General features: G+C 38.6%; 1 protein-coding gene across 1 annotated transcript in view; it reads right to left on the reverse strand.

Moving 5' to 3' along the window:
* Positions 1–11,118: 11,118 nt before the first annotated feature.
* The window catches only part of sorcs3a (sortilin related VPS10 domain containing receptor 3a), a 368,557-nt gene continuing 362,623 nt past the window's right edge, over positions 11,119–17,052 (reverse strand). Inside the window, exons 26-27 of the mRNA XM_051703251.1 lie at positions 16,417–16,577; positions 11,119–11,670 (exon numbers count right to left, since the gene is read on the reverse strand). Coding sequence (XP_051559211.1) covers positions 11,612–11,670; positions 16,417–16,577 — 220 coding nt within the window. The 3' untranslated portion in view covers positions 11,119–11,611. The remainder of the gene's footprint in view (positions 11,671–16,416; positions 16,578–17,052) is intronic.

The raw sequence follows: 17,052 nt of genomic DNA on the forward strand, positions 1-17,052 counted from the left end.
GTGTTCTGGCTGCATTATTTTTAGATATTAAATTAATTTTAATGAATAAAATTAATATAAAATATTATAACAATACTAATATTAAATGTAAACATATTTTTTATTGCGTCTGATCACATGTATTCTTGTATTCTGTCTAGGTTATTTGTTAATATTAATAGTTGTTATGACCCCTTTTTGTCTAGGGGAAATAAAAGTGGAAACTATTATAAAAGATGGAAACTATTCTAAGTACTGGGAGGCAACAACCAAGCTACTGGTGCAAAAACAATAATTATTTATTATTATTTATTAAATACACGGGTGTTTACAGTGAGAGAGTGCAAATTAGTGGGCTTGAAAATATTTTCAATATTTACAAAGTCAGGATTTTTACAAAGACACATGAATGGAGGGCGTGGGCGGTGCCAAAGGAAATAAATAATCAAAACAAAACAGTCTGGCTAAAGTTATACCTCTGATCTATCTATTACCAGTACAAGGAGAAAATAATAAACAAAAGTTTCTTCAGCATCAACGACGCCCTCCTTAAACTACTAGCTAATCAAAAACAAACTTACAGAGGGTGGCACTCATCCCTGACCTAATGGGTCTATACTGGTGCATCTCAAAAAATTTGAATATCATGGAAAAAATACTTTTTTCCCGTAATTTAATTCAAAAAGTGGAACTTTCATTACACATAAAATGAAATATTTCAAGCCTTTTTTTTTCCTTTTTTTTATCTTGATGATTACGGCTTACAGCTCATGTAAATCAAAAATCCAGTATCTCAAAATATTAGAATAAAGAATTTATAATACAGAAATGTCGACCTTCTGAAAAGTATGTTAATTTATGCACTCAATACTTGGTCGGGGCTCCTTTTGCACAAATTACTGCATCAGTGCGGCGTGGCATGGAGCCAATCAGCCTGTGGCACTGCTGAGGTGTTATGGAATCCCAGGTTGCCTGATAGCGGCCTTCAGCTCATCTGTATTGTTGGGTCTGGTGTCTCTCATTTTCCTCTTGACAATGCCCCATAGATTCTCTATGGGGTTCAGGTCAGGCGCGTTGGCTGGCCAATCAATCACAGTAATACCATGGTCAGCAAACCAGTTACTAGTAGTTTTGGCACTGTGGGCAGGTGCCAAGTCCTGCTGGAAAAGGAAATCAGCATTTCCATAAAGCTTGTCAGCAGATGGAAGCATGAAGTGCTCTAAAATCTCCTGGTAGACAGCTGTACTGACTCTCGACTTGAGAAAACACAGTTGACCAACACCAGCAGATGACATGGCACCCCAAATCATCACTGACTGTGGAAATTTCACACTGGACTTCAAGCAGCTTGGATTCTGTGCCTCTCCACTCTTCCTTCAGACTCTGGGACCTTTATTTCCAAATGAAATGCAAAATTTACTTTCATCTGAAAAGAGGACTTTGGACCACTGAGCAAAGGTCCAGTTCTTTTTCTCCTTAATCCAGGTAAGACGCTTCTGATGTTCTGTGGCATGACACTAGGAATGTGACACTGCCACTGTAATTCGTGCAAAATTCTTTATTCTAATATTTTGAGAGATTGGATTTTTGATTTCCATGAGCTGTAAACCGTAATCATCAAGATTAAAAAAAAAAAAAAAAAAAAAAGCTTGAAATATTTCACTTTATGTGTCATGAATCTAGAATATATGAAAGTTCTACTTTTTGAATTAAATTACAGAAAAAAAAATAACTTTTCCACGATATTCAAATTTTTTGAGATGCACCTGTACATAAACAAAGACTAAGTGTCACGTGGCATACCTGCCCTATTTTCCCAACCGCTTGGCACAGAGTTACAACACGTTTTTTGGAGATGGAGGAATGCACAAGAGACAGGTAACAACGTCAGGTGTGCATACAATAAACAAGCAACACTTAACAAGCACACGGTAGTGAACAGAATGCCTAGTACAACAAGTGCATCAAACAGCAAATGAGTAAGGATCAGAGCGCTGCTATCCAGCTTGTCTACACACACTCTTTTATAGTGGCGTGGTCTGCGTTGATTGGGGTGGGGAGGGGGGTTTCTCAGTAAACCATTGATGGAGAAGAGGTAGAGAGAGTGCGAGAAAGGAAGAGAAAACTTACAGACAAATTCTCCCCCAGTATACATACACGTAACAATAGTAACAATAGTCAATTAATGTTGATTAAAAAAATTACATTAAATGCTAACATATATATATATATATATATATATATATATATATATATATATAAATAAATGTTTTAATATTTTTGAATTGAGTTTGTAAATCTGTCCGAGGTAAACGAAGGGGCTGTTCACATGCATTCTTGTTTAATTGTTGGCAGACGTCTTTGGCTGTTGCATTGCATCTGACTTTAGTGTTGCGCCATGAACATTGCTTTTTTCAAGATGTCAAGAAAGTTTAAGACTTGTGATGTCCAAATCCATCATTTTTTCCATTCCATTTGAACTCCATCCAATTGGTTTTAAATGCAAGAACACATCCTGTGTGAACGGTGAGGCGTGCTGCCTGTAGTAGCAGATGTGACTGCGAAGATTGCGGACTTGCAAAACCATAATGGTGGTTGTTCAAGCTTTAATTGTTCTTATGATTAGACAATGCCTTATTCCGGAATTCACATATGGATCAGGGGGCGTGATTAAATGCACTATTTTTTTAAAATGTGTTTTATTTTATTTTTTCTTAAAGCACACTATATTAACATGTTAAATTGACAGCCCTAGTAACTAGACAATGGCAAATCAGACTTAACACGAAAGCAGCAGCAATCTGTAAGGGAGTCTACCGTATTGTCTCCATGGAGCTGCAGTTATTTTAGGAAAGGGCTAAACAAATTCAAAGTAATTTTACCCTCTTTTGCAAAAATACCCAGAGAAGCATTGTGCCTCTGTTTAAAGAGAGAGTTGAGAGACCTGTGTATTATGCTATGAGACCAGGTTGCATAAGTGTTTGCCTAAGGTTTTGCTTGTGTAATTTGCCTCAAGCGCACATTGCCTAAAGACACTACTGACAAAAAATATTATTAGAAATCGACAATTTGCCAATGTAGTTTGAACATTGTAGTGTGAATTAAAAAACATCACAGACAGTGACACATGAAATCCATTCCTCATGTACAAAAATACATTTATTTGAAACAATTTCAAAATGACAGTAGTTTTCCATAGAAATTTTGAAATAAAGATAAGTAACAATAACCATGAATCATGCAGCTGTAGATTTTGTGCAACAGGAGATTATGTATTACAATTATTTCCTCATTAAAACATCTCTGGTTTTCTATCACACACATTTTATGGCAGGTCTCTTTTCTGTCAGCTTCATTTTGCTTAAATGCTTGTAATGTCTTTACTGTTACAGCGTTATAGCTATATCAAAAAGAGAGTGTCAGTAGAGCAAATGAAGTTTGATCAACATGATACAACAATAACTGCACCAAACACGATTAGAGGGAGATCATTAACACAGAATGGTATATGTATGTATATATATATATATATATATATATATATATATATATATATATATATCCTAAATGACAAAGACACAAAAACACAAGTCGTTGCAAGTTGGCAAGTACTCTTCTACATTGACAGAGGATTCCTACTAACCTAGATTACAGGTTAAGTGCTCAGCTCTCCAGACTTAGCATAACTTTTACACCATGTCCTAATCAGGCACAAAGCGGCAAGTTTACAAGACTTTTCAGTCCACACTAAACACAAAAATGCTGTGATACGACAAAATCAACCAATCAACACATATTTACCATAACTTTAATACACAGCAATGTGCGGCAGGATTTTGGACCAATGAAATTCAACAGTGGGCGGAGCTACCCAGCACAACGCAACAAAAGGAGAACCCACTTTAAAAGGTAAAAAAAAAAAAAAAAAAAAACTTAATGTGTGTGTGTGTGTGTGTGTGTGTATATATATATATATAAAGCAAAAATCGAGGTTACAGTGTGGCATATACAATGGAAGTGAATGGAGCACATTTTTGGAGGGTTGAAAGGCAGAAATGTGAAACTCATAATTTTAAAAGTTGAAAAGTTGAAAAAAATAACAAATAAAAAGTTGTTTAAATCGTCATTTTCACAGTCATTTTAGTTTAATAAAGTTTTACTTTACACAGGAAAGTTTAGTAAGTGATTTTATCACACTACAATCATGTTAATACACATATTGTTTACGTCTTGTGGCTATACTTAAAACAGAGTATTTTATCGTTTACAGATTGGCCCCATTGACTTCCATTGTAAGTGCCTCACTGTAACCCAGATTTTTGCTTTTTTCTTATAGAAAAGGAGAGACGAGTCCAAATTAATTTTGTGGTAATCAGCATTATGCTACAAATGCTGTGGACTGAACTTAACTTGTATTGAACCCAGAATATTCCTTTAAGCATAATTAGTATAAGAATGTGTGTGTTTACACACTCATTAACGTGGAAGGGATAGGATTTATTGCTTGTCGCTTTTTTACATCAGGTCTGGTAAGGAAACATGTTAGATTTATGCTACGAGGGGAGTTAAGAGACTCGGAATAGCCAAAAAAGCCTATTAAACATAGATAAAAAGTTTTAAGCCTACGTTCTAAGTACACTTTTTCACACATAGCTGTTGCGTTACAGCCACAATGACTCAAAATCAATGTCACCATTACCATGAGACAACAACTGTGAATTTTAGAGATAAAGCAGCAGGCTAAGCTGAACATGTGAGTGCTAATGAGAGAATGCATGGTAGGATGGTAAACTACCAGCTTTCCCTTGTTCTCTCAGCTCAAAGCCTGTGCAACTGTAATTGCATGCTGACTTCAGCACAACGCGGTGCCTCTGAGAAGTGCGCAGCAGAGATTAAGTGTAAAATACTGTTTCTTGTCACACTGCTTTCAGACTGCACAGACTGCTGTGCTTGAAAATTCAGAGCAGAGGAGTCTCTGTAGTCTTTTTAAAGTTCCTTTATGAAGAAAGCAGTGTTAAGCATAAACAGTGTACCCATATGCATCTTTAGAGGCATGTGCTGCTTACAAACACAAAACATTTAAGGGGTTCTAGAGCTGTGTTGCAACTGTTAAAAAAAGAAATAAATGCCAAGGTAGGTAAAACAAAGACAGGAGAAGGTATGTAGGAATAGAAATAGGCCTAGATCTACAGACTTTAAAGGACTGTTCCAGGTTCAATAGATGTTTATTAGCAGCATTTCCACAGAAAATAATTTAGACTAGTCCGTCAGTTAAAAAAGAAAAAAAAAAAAAACATTGTGGTAACAGTAAGGCATTTAAAATGCAACTAGAGAGGGCCAATGTTCCAAAAGCCAACATGATTAAAAAAAAAAAAAAAAAAAAAAAAAAAACATCATGTTGCTTCCGAATGTTCATGTACACTGAAATTAACCCTATTCTGCCAAATTACTTATGTCTCTGCAGAACAAAAATGGGCTTTTCCTAATCACTGGGCATTTTCAAACCACTGAGATTCCCTGTTTTCATTGAATAGTTTAGAAACACCCATCCTGGTTTGGAAGCACTCGCTGATTACTACACTGAGATTCCCTTCTTTCATTGGATAGTTTAGAAATGCCCATCCCGGTTTGAAAATGTCCAAAGATTGAAAAAAAATAAAATAAAAAAAAAACATTATTGTTTTGCAGAGACCTATACTTAAAATTACTGACAAGTGCAATCCACATCCAACATTTTTGCATCAGTTCAATTGTGCAAATTCCAAGATTTGGGTTCTAATAAAAAAAAAAAATAATAATAATAATAATAAAAATACAAATGGTGAGTGCGATTCAGAGGTCGCATTTTCCCTTTAAAATTACATTTTTACTCCACTAAAATATGCAATTCTGTTAACTGTACACCATCATTTACAACTAAAAATATAGCTTGCTTTTGGTGCCACCCTGTGGACATTTCACTCAAAAACTGAGAAAGATATGGCTGCAGGCAATGCTCCAAAAAGGGATGGGAGCTCCAAACTGCCAACAAAGATATAGGGAGTGCCTTACCTAACCCTTTCCCTAACTTTAACCATGAGTGTAAGTTACGCCTCCTTTTGGATTCGGCGTAACCCCCTTTTGGAGTAACTATGCCCCTTCTGGAGTAACAACACCCTTTCTGGAGATCCTTCCCCCATTTAGAGGTCTCCGACCTGCAGCAATACCAACTGGCAAAAAATGGAGCTCACTTGTGCCCATGCATTCAACAACACTTCCAGCTTTGGCCACTGGGGGCAGTGGTGCAAATTTTCGATAGAACTTTTGACCTACTGGTGCCGATTTCACAGTGAGATCAGTCTGTAAAAGCAGACATTTGAAGGTTGTGTTTTTGTTAAAGCACTTTCAAATTATTCCATAACAACATGGCTATTCTTAGAGCTGTCAAGGAGGGTATAAATGGTTAGGTTCATGAACTGATTACGGTATGTGTATATGTCTACTGCCTGGCCCCATGTACTTCCATTGTAAGTGCCTTACTATAATCACAATTTTGCTTTTAGATAAAAAATTAAATTAAAATAAAAACAGTAACGAATCAACATTACATTTTTTTGGTTTATTAATGTTATACCTCTGATTGGCTTTACTTGTATTGAGCCAGGGACATTCCTTTAAAACCCATATTTTCTGCTCAACTCATATGTTTCTCCATGAACCTCAAATATCTTGCAGATAGATTTGAATATAAGTACAATTTTACTGCTAAGACTCATGTTATCTTGGTAAAATTCAGGACACAGGAGGTTTTGGTTAGTCCAGCTGGTATAATAGTAAACTTTTGGTCTGAGATGACCATATTACAAAGATTGGCTCAATGTATCATGCAGTTCAAATGTTTAAAGGTGCACTCAGTAATTGTTTCCTCATTAAAAAATATGTTTAACTCCTAAAGACATTAATTTCAATTTTGCAATATATGTAGGAAATCATGACCACTCTCATTAAAATGAAGACTCCAGTCATATCAGTAACCTTATAAAAGCTGTTTTATTCTACATGGAGAGTGTCCGCACATGGGTGCTGCCATGTTAGAATCACATGACCAGCCGACCAGCGATACTACTCGCTTAATCTCAGTAATCGTCCTGCTATTTGACACTTTCACTCATTGATTAAAGTAATCATGGCTGACTGTGAATACTAAATTTCTACAATGGCATCTTAATCTTGCTTGTAAAGCATGATTTGTAAACATGGAAATGATAACGCAAGAGAACTTTACATATTATTTTGGTTTGTAATAAATGTCACTAATTGAGATTTTAATGGTAATTAATCGTGTGTGATGTCATTTTGGCCAAAGTCACTTCTAATCTGATATATTGCTATACTGTACATTTACATTCACAATGGAATCCAAGAAACCATTCGCTTATCCATGAGTTCTTCATTCTGAACCACATACTAAACCACTGCTCTTCTTTAAAGGTGCACTCAGTAATCCTAATCCAATACACTTTTTTCTGTAATATTCTGCAAATATCTCCTCGCTGTCTGCTAGCTGTCTGTTCTGTGGGTGGTCTGAAAAAAAAAAAAAAAAAAAAAAAATCTAGTATTTGTAAACAGCCCTGGCTCTGTAAATGGGACAAAACAAAGTGGATCAGACTGATCCACACAACACTACTCCAGCCAATCAGCAACAAGGGGTGGTTCTTGCACATTCACAGGATGGGGGGTGGGGGCAGAGCGAGAGGGAAATTCATTAGAAGAGCGATGGCAAATCTGGCTGATGCGAACTTTCTAAACTCCAAGGAGGTCAAATGGCTGGGAAACAGACCAAGAGAAAAAGGTCAGATGAATATAAAATAAAAAAGAAGAATCATGATAAGTCGAGGGCTAGGAGCCGCATCAACATCGGTGAGGTTTTTCAGCGGTGGAGAGACCTCCGAGAGATAAAAGGCTTGAAAGCAGAAGTTGCTCTTTTTCTTCTCGACAGGTGAGTAACATAAATTTTGCTATGTTTCACAGAACCCATATATGCTGTTGTTGTGATGTTGGACTTAGTAGCAGGAGAGATGTGAGTGTCTGGAGCTGGTGTGCGTAAAAATGTCTCACGTGCATGAATTTGGGGGGCGGAGCTTCCAAAGGAGCACTGAAGGGAGGGGTGTGTTTGTTTTGGCAGTTGAGTTCAAATATCAACAGTGTTTCTCAGGAATCGCTGAGTGCACCTTTAAATCTGAGATTAAAATCCAAATGGCAACATAGAAGCATATGCAGAGTGTCTTTACTGATTTTCTTTCTTGTACAATGAATAATAATAATAAAAAAAAAAAATAAAATAAAAAAAATATATATATTTACAGCATTGGCTTATCTACAGCACATCAATAAATCAAATTCTTAATTCTTAACACACTCTTTCTGAGATGTATAGCAGATGTGTCAAGTGAAGTCCAGTCTTTACTATTATATTTACAATATATGCATATGAAAATGAAAATACACTAGTGGTATATACATGGAAATTTAAACTTCAGACCTATTGAGAATATTTTACTATATTCAGTGTTTTTTTTTTTTTTTTTTTTTTTTTTTTGTTTGTTTGTTTGTTTTTTTCTTCAGGGAAATGAGACACAATATAGATAGAAGAAAAAAAAAAAAGAAATAATGTTTTAAATATAAAATAAAATAAAACACTTTATCACTTGATAACAGCCATTATAAATTCAATTTCAGATGGCCAGACATTATAATGAATACACATTATTACAAAAAGGCATTCTTATTTGTAAGGCATTCACATATGAAGCAACATGATTCTATAAGCCATTTTATCTACGTACAAAAACAAACCCAAAGATCAAGTTGAATGTAAAGTAACTTCATGGAATGCACACAGACATTAAATACTGTGTAAGAGGAGCTTACTGGAACTTACCTTTAGCTGAAGGTATGTTATATTTAAGGTTAAGCTTTTGTACCATTTGCCCTTCAAGCCACAACCTGCATTTTGTTTATGCATGTAAATCAAGAGGTTTATTCCATGAAACATTCTCAACTGAGTAACCTGGGCTACACAAATAGCCTTGTGATTGTTAACCTAGCTATATTTTTAAGTATAAAAACCTTGCCACCAAAATTCTACATAATTTTTATATATATATATATTTGTTTGTTTGTTTGTTTTTTTGTTTTTGTTTTTTTCACAGTGCTTTTGGGAGGTTATTTCCCTTCCTGACTGAAAAATTCACATTTTAGTTAATATCTATATGCCTTTAGATAAAGGCCAGATATGTACGGTAAATGTATAACTAAATGTTGGAATAATTAATCAACTGCAAATTTAAAAGACTGCAGAGCAGGATTGCTTATATCAAGGCAAATGTGTACTACTGAGAGGACTATTAACACTCTTTTGCATATGAAATTTTCCACCCTCAATTCAAGTTAAAAAAAAAAAAAAAAAAAAAAAAAAAAAGGAAATTCACTATAGTCATTAATTGCACTCTTCACAATGTGTGAAACTCAGTTTTAACAGTTTTAGTAACAGAAAAAAAAAAAAAAAAAAGCCCAAACTAAGCAGACTTGGCATGTCATTGTGAATCAACAGTCACAAACCTTTGACACTAAAAGCCACTTTCAACCAGAAAAAAAAAAAAAAAAAAAATGGGAAAAACTTTGACAAAAACTAAAGTGACCTTAACCAGTGCACTGGGGGGAAATAATGGTGGTATTGTGGCTTTTTATGACACTGTCCATTAAGCTAATTAGTTTGTAATATTCAGTTTTCAATTTTTAAAAACATTTGATTTTGAAAATGGGTACATTTTCATATTTACTAAACATGTTTCTATTATAATCAATGGCATGTGGTCAGAGGTGGGCAGTAACACACTACATTTACTTGAGTAACTTTTTGGAAGAAAAAAAAAATATTTTTACGAGTATACTTAAAGGTGGGTACTTTTCACTCTTAAGTAAATTTCAAATGAAAAAAAAAATGTTTTTACTTTGTTACAATGGGCGACGTTCCTGTCATTACATACCTGGTTTGAATTTAATAAGTGTAAATAAATGCATAATTTATTGAGAGATTTTTGAAAGGGACTTTTACTACAGCGGAACTTTAAAGCGCCGCTCTGGAGTCGAGTCCACCACTGCAGCAGCAGCAAGCGTGCCAAATAAACACTTTCTTCGCTCCACACAATGAAAAAGAGTAGTCATGCATTGCCTTAATTTCACACCAAGACAAGGGGATATTTCAAGATTAAATGCAAGTTTTGTCGATTATGATAACGTGGGCTTGTCTGTGTCATTGTCATTTTCAGGATGATTCTGTAACTATGGGCTCTTATGACCTCAGTTTATAAGTATACATTTTTATATCAGTGTTGCAATATATCAGTTCCTAAATCAATGTAAACATCTGCGTTAAGTGTAAATGTCTTATGCTTTGCGGATCGCGTGTTTGACTTCTGGAGCACGAGCTGACAATATGTCTGCGCCTGCACAGCATTTCTGCGTTTGACAGATGTGGTGAGTTTTTCTCATGAGCTCTGAACTTAAATAAGCCCAACACGCTTCCAAATACAGAGATAAGTTGCAGTGTTACCCTTAATGTACAGAACTAATGATCTAAATTCTTTCAACACTGAAAATACTGTAACACTGATCTAAGAATCCATACAGGACTTTAAAAAGTGACAGGACTTTGAAATAGTGACAGTAGGCGTTAATAAAGCATGATCTTGTTTAGTTTTATTCAGCATTACATATAATTGGGCCTGTGGGACATTGTTCACGTCTTTCACCATAATAATTACAAGAAACTGGTTTCCAAACTTCTCTTCTAATTGACAGATTCGTCCAAATCTGACAATCATCCTTAAAGTTATAGTTCAACCATCCTGTAAATTCATGTTCCCACCCTCACGTTGTTCCAAACCTGTGTGTATTTTGTGGAACCCAGAAAAGATATTAGACATAATGTTAGAGACTGACAGTCTCAGTCACCATTCCCTTTTAAAATATGGAGGAAAAAAAGCATGCAGTGACAGTAAATGGTGACTATAAGGCTAATATTCTGTCTGACATCTCTTAATTGTGTTGCATTGAAGTCATATGATTTGAAACAACATGAGGGTGTATGATGTCAATTTTCATTAATAATAATAATAATAATAATAATAATAATTATAATTATTATTATTAGTGTAATTATTATTATTCTGTAATGCATGTTAAATATGTATTATGTAATGGAATATTGTGAAGTGGAAGTAACTAGTTACTCACTACTTGAGTATTCTTTTAATTGGATACTTTTTTACTCTTACTCGAGAAGTTTGTTTTTACATTACCACTTTTACTACTACTTGAGTAATATATTTTTTTTTTAAAGTAATTGTACTTTTACTTGAGTAAAGATTTTGGGTAGTCTATCCACCTCTGCATGTGGTTGTGTATTAAAAATGTTCTACACAGATTGTAATAAACAAGACACCCATGCAAATCTGAGCTCCTTAGAAAACTATTAACAATGACAGTGTTTTGAAATTACAAAAAAATCAAAAGAAAAACTGTCAATCTTTAAAATTGTGATACCTCTGTACACATTATTACATTACACCTCCTCCTTTTAATGAATTTTTCAGACACTCGTACAGTTTGGGATCTCCCTTGTGCTTTCACAGGTGTTGATTACTCCTCCTGTTTACCAAAAAAACACAAAAACAGCACAGTAGCTTTAAGTAAAAAACAACACAAATTGACCGTTACTTTCTTAAAAGGATAGTTCATACAAAAATGAAAATTCAATCATCATTCACTTAACCTCAAGTTGTTCCAAACCCATATTATTATTATTATTATTATTATGTTTTTTTATTATTATTATTTTACGCCCAGCCCGCTGCCCTGCAGATGTCTGCTAGAGAGGTGCCATGGGCCAGTGCCCACGAGGATGCCAGACTCCTTGTGGAGTGTGCTCGTATTCCTGAAGGGGCGGGCACACCCTGGGCCTGGTATGCCATAGCGATGGCATCCACGATCCAGTGGGCAAGCCTCTGTTTGGAGACAGCATTCCCTTTCTGCTGTCTGCCAAAGCAGACAAAGAGCTGCTCAGAGCTTCTTAAGCTCTGCATGCAATCCAAGTAGATGCGCAAAGTACGCTCTGGCCACAGCAACGACAGGGCTGGGTCTGCCTCCTCCTGGGGCAGTGCTTGCAGGTTCACCACCTGATCCCTGAAGGGGGTTGTGGGAACCTTGGGCACATAGCCCGGCCGGGGTCTCAGGATTACATGAGAGTCACCCGGACCGAACTCCAGGCAGGTTTCGCATGTTGCAACTCGCCCGCCGTCTCCTCCTATGGAGTCAGCGGCGACTGAGGTCCTGCATATGTCTGCTGGGGGGGGGTCAGCGACAGGGGAGGAGGGACTTTTCGACCGTCCTCGTAGTCCATCACAACCACCTGGCCGTGGGTGTGAGTGTGGTGCGACCGGACGTGCGAAGGCGGGGGGCCCGCATTAACGGTGGTCGTAAACACTGGCTTTGTGACCCAGGGAGGAAACTGCTCTCTTGAGAATGTGGGTACCGCAGCCCGTTCGGGGTACGGCGAACATAAAAGAAAAGGAAACCAAGTATTTACCTCCCAGCCCTCCACCAGGGAATGGAGTGGTCTGGATACCAGCTCCGGGTTTTCAGCAGACATCTCGCTCCCTGGGTCGTCTGTCTCAGGGGCACTTAGGAGCCTTCCAGGTCCTCATGCCGGCCCGAGAGGCGGGGGGCGTCAGCTTCCTGCTGGGGGCTCTACGCTGGGGCCAAGAACTGGGCTTGGGCTGAGGCGGAGCTGCCTGGGCTTTCGCTGCTGCGGGGGACGCCCTCAGCGAGCAGATGGGATACGGGATCTTGAGCCACGCCGGGGCAAGATGTGTTGTATATCCTCCGTCTGCTTCCTCACCGCTGAGAACTGCTGGGTGAAGTCCTCGATGGTGTCGCAGAATGGGCTGATCTGGGAGATGGGGACGTTGAGAAAGCAAACCCTGTCCGCGTCCCTCATCTTGACCAGATTCAGCCACAGGTGGCGTTCCTGGACCAAGAGGGTGGACATCGCCTGCCCGAGTGCTCACGCCATGACCTTTATCACCCGGAGGGCGAGATCGGTCGCCGAGTGCAGATCCTGAATCACATCGGGATCAGGACTACCCATGTGCAGTTCTTTTAGTGCCTTGGCCTAGTGTACTTGCAGAAGGGCCATAGCATGCAGGGCAGAGGCGGCCTGACCAGCGGCGCTGTAGGCTTTGTCCGTCAGAGACAACGTCGTCCTACAGGCCTTGGAAGGGAGTGCTGGGCAATCCTGCCAGGTGGCTGTGCTTTGCAGGCACAGGTGCACCGCAACCGCCTTATCCACCTGGGGGACCTCCGTATACCCGTGGGCCACCCCGCCATCGAGGGTAGTGAGATCAGACGAGCTGGGAAGTCGGTTCTGGGCAGAAAAAGGTGCCCTCCACGACCTCGTCAGCTCGTTGTGCACTTCCGGGAAGAAAGGGACCAGGGGGGCGTGGCTGTGAGCGGCGCCACGAACCCAGGAACCAATCATCTAGCCGCGAGGGCTCAGGGGAGGGTGGAAGGTTCCACTCCAACCCGACACATGCGGCGCCCGGGCAAGCATGGCGTTCAACTCGCCGTCAGCCTCAGACTGGGCAGGCCGACCCGATGGTGGCAGCCCAGTCGAGTCCTCAGCGTCTGACATCGCCAGTACGCTCCCCGATGCAGCGATTGAGCACTCATCCCGCTCCGGAGCTCCGAAAGGGACACTAAGCTCTCCTCTCGGAACTTGCCGGGGGCAAACGAGCGTGCTGGGGAATGGGAGGTCCGCGGGGATTTACCCGGCAGAGCTGCGCACATTGAAGCCCACAAATCGCCTCCAGCGCCAGCCAGGCCGGCCTCGTACCCAGAGGTAAAAGGCGAGGTGCGGGGGGCGGCTAGAGTGGCTTTCCCCCAGAAGGAAAGCTGTGACCGCAACGTTGCCATGGTCATATTCTCGCAATGAGAACATGAACCATCCACGAACGCTGCCTCTATGTGATCGCTGCCCAGACAAGTGAGGCAGCGCCCGTGGCAGTCGGAAGCGGAGAGATCACACAAAGACGGAAAGGCATCTTTATAAAGACGCGTCTTTAAAAAGACGTTCAACGTCAATGTGTGTGCTCTAATAGAGAAAATATACTCTTTAGCAGGAATATACACACTTTTAGCGCTGTCGAAGCGCCCAGGGGCGAAATATGCACTCGAATGCGCCACATATCCAACAGCATACGCTTCTTAAGAGGTGAATGGAACAGCAGTAGTATTCAGCTCGCTGATAGTACAACCGCTCAGCTCCGAAGAAAAAATCTGAATGAGTGGTTGCGAGCCAGCTCCTTTTATACCCGTATGTCCGAGGGAGTGGCATGCAAATTCCACTCGCCAATTCTCATTGGCCTTTTCTCAAAAATCTGAGGTGTTCGGGGCTCTTAAGAGCGACCCCTAGTGTCACTACATCGACACAACGTCGAGTGAGTGACAGAAGGGGAACTGACAACCATTCACTTTCATCATCTGAAAAAAAATAAAAAAACAGCAATGTCAACATTCTTCAGGACTGTTTATTTTGTGTTCCACAGAAGAAAGAAAGTCATATAGGTTAGTATATAATGTGTAAAATCAAGTCCTGCCCAACAATATTCCCTGCTGAATATTCTGTTTTATTCTGAAAATACATTACGTACTGTAAGTTAAAGGGATAGTTCACCCCAAAATGAAAATGATCTCATCATTTACTCACCCTCATACCATCCCAGATGTGTATGATTTTCTTTCTTCTTCTGAACACAAACAAAGATTTTTTAGAAGAATATCTCCACTCTGTAGGTCTACACAATGCAAGTGAATGGTGGTCAGAACTTTTAAGCTCCAAAAATCAGCATAAATGTTATCCATAAGACTCCAGTGGTTAAATCCATATCTTCAGAAGCAATATGATAGGTGTGGGTGAGAAACAGATCAATATTTAAGACATTGTTTACTATAAATCTCTCTACTTTAAATTTCAGATGTGAAAGTGAAAATAAACAGGCACCAAATATGACTTTCAGATGTGGAAGTGAAAGTGGAGATTTGTAGTAAAAAAAAAAAAAAAAAAAAACTTAAATATTGATTGTTTCTCACCCCCACTTATCACATTGCTTTTGAAGATATGGATTTAACAACTAGAGTCATATGAATTACTTTTATGCTGCTTTTATATGCTTTTTGGACCTTCAGATTTCTGGCCACCATTCACTTGCATTGTATGGACCAAAGAGCTGAGATATTTTTCTAAAAAAAATCTTCATTTGTGTTCAGCAGAAAGAAAGTCATACACATCTGGGAAGGCATGAGGTTGAGTAAATGATGACAGCATTTTCATTTTTTGGGTGAACTACACTTTAAATGCATTGCGAATGCCGTTTCATGATACTGCACCTTTAAATGCTTGATTGCATGACTAAGTATCTATTACTCTAAAGATTGAACAGACTGGATATTTTAAAAATATTATCCCAGTGAGGTCAAGCAAATTTATGTACAGCAGCCTACCATTAACCAAGAAATCCAGCAAAAATATATAAAAAAAACAAATGATTTATACCCTGTTTCCCCCCACAGAAACGTGCGGTGGTGGAATTAATGCTGTTATCATCACATTGACCCCAATTTGACCCTGAGGTTTCCCCTTCTTATTATGTAATTAGTGCCCCTTTATAATCACCGCTGAACAGCACCAATTAAATATTAATTTGCAGTTATTAAGCAATTACATGATCATAGACACGTCCACTTGGGAAATTTGGACACTTGGGTCCACTGTAAATAGTTCTCATTAGCATGCATCATGTTTCAGATTATAAACTCTTATAGAATTCTGATTTCAAAGGGTGTTTTTGGTCTGTTGCGTCCAATCAAACTCTATGGTATTTCATTGCAAATTCATCTGTCAGTTGGTAGAAGCTAGTCAAATTAGGGAGATGCCAACATGGACAGGCTGTGTGACATGACCTCATCCTCAAAAACCATCAAAACAACAACCCAGACTACATTAAATACGGGTCCATCTACCACCATTTGTTTTGTGCAGTGAATTATTGGCTGGCTAGAGCATGAAAACATCAAATGTCAAGAGACTTTAAGAATCCAAACACTCAAACTATAAAGAACAGTCTCTTGAAAAAGGCATTTTTTCATTGTATTAATAATAAATGACCATTAATACATTAATAAATGTAAATAAACACATTTTAGTTTAATTTAGTACAATAAAAAATGTAGTATTTTCAGTCCAATGTAATATCTGGGTCTTAAAGCAAAACAGAGATCCACTGATCTAAATCTAAAAGGTTAATGAGAAAGTTACTGATGTAACATCATTATACTGACGTTTGGCATGGGCTTCCAGCTCTTTCTCCATCAGCTCTTTCTGGGTGGAGAACTCACTCAGGGTGATTTTGGGGGTGGTGTTGTTTTGCCCAACCGTACTGATCATCTCCTGCTCTTTCTCATGGTTCACCTCCGCATAGATGTTAATCCAGGGGATTTTTCTGTGGACGACAAAAGTTATTATTATTATTATTATTATTATTATTATTATTGAGAAAAACCATGGGTGTGGTGGACAATGTGGTTTTAAAACTAGTGTGTGTAATTTCTACACCACAAGTGGCTCCATTTGGATTTTCAGTCTGTTTGTTGTCGGACAGACTGATCACACTGTGAAGTCAGTGTCAGTAGGTCAAACGTTCTTAAGACGCAGTCACATTTACCTTTGCACAGAGAAATTCCGCGGGAGAAGGCGCACGAGTGGATGTTGAGCGCGTGAGAAACCAGCAAAAAACAAACAGCCTCTTTTTAATGCTGCAATTTATATTCTGAGAGAGTGAAGTTAAAAACAAACTCACTGCTAAAATGATATCCTTGTCCATATTAGTGTAGCTGTGTACGAAGCATCGCCTCACTGCCAAACCAAGCAACTTCCTACTGGGAAACACGGCAAATTTCCTCTCAAGGTTTAAACTT

The sequence above is a fragment of the Myxocyprinus asiaticus genome, chromosome 7 (assembly GCF_019703515.2).
Source record: "Myxocyprinus asiaticus isolate MX2 ecotype Aquarium Trade chromosome 7, UBuf_Myxa_2, whole genome shotgun sequence".
NCBI classification, from domain to species: domain Eukaryota; kingdom Metazoa; phylum Chordata; class Actinopteri; order Cypriniformes; family Catostomidae; genus Myxocyprinus; species Myxocyprinus asiaticus.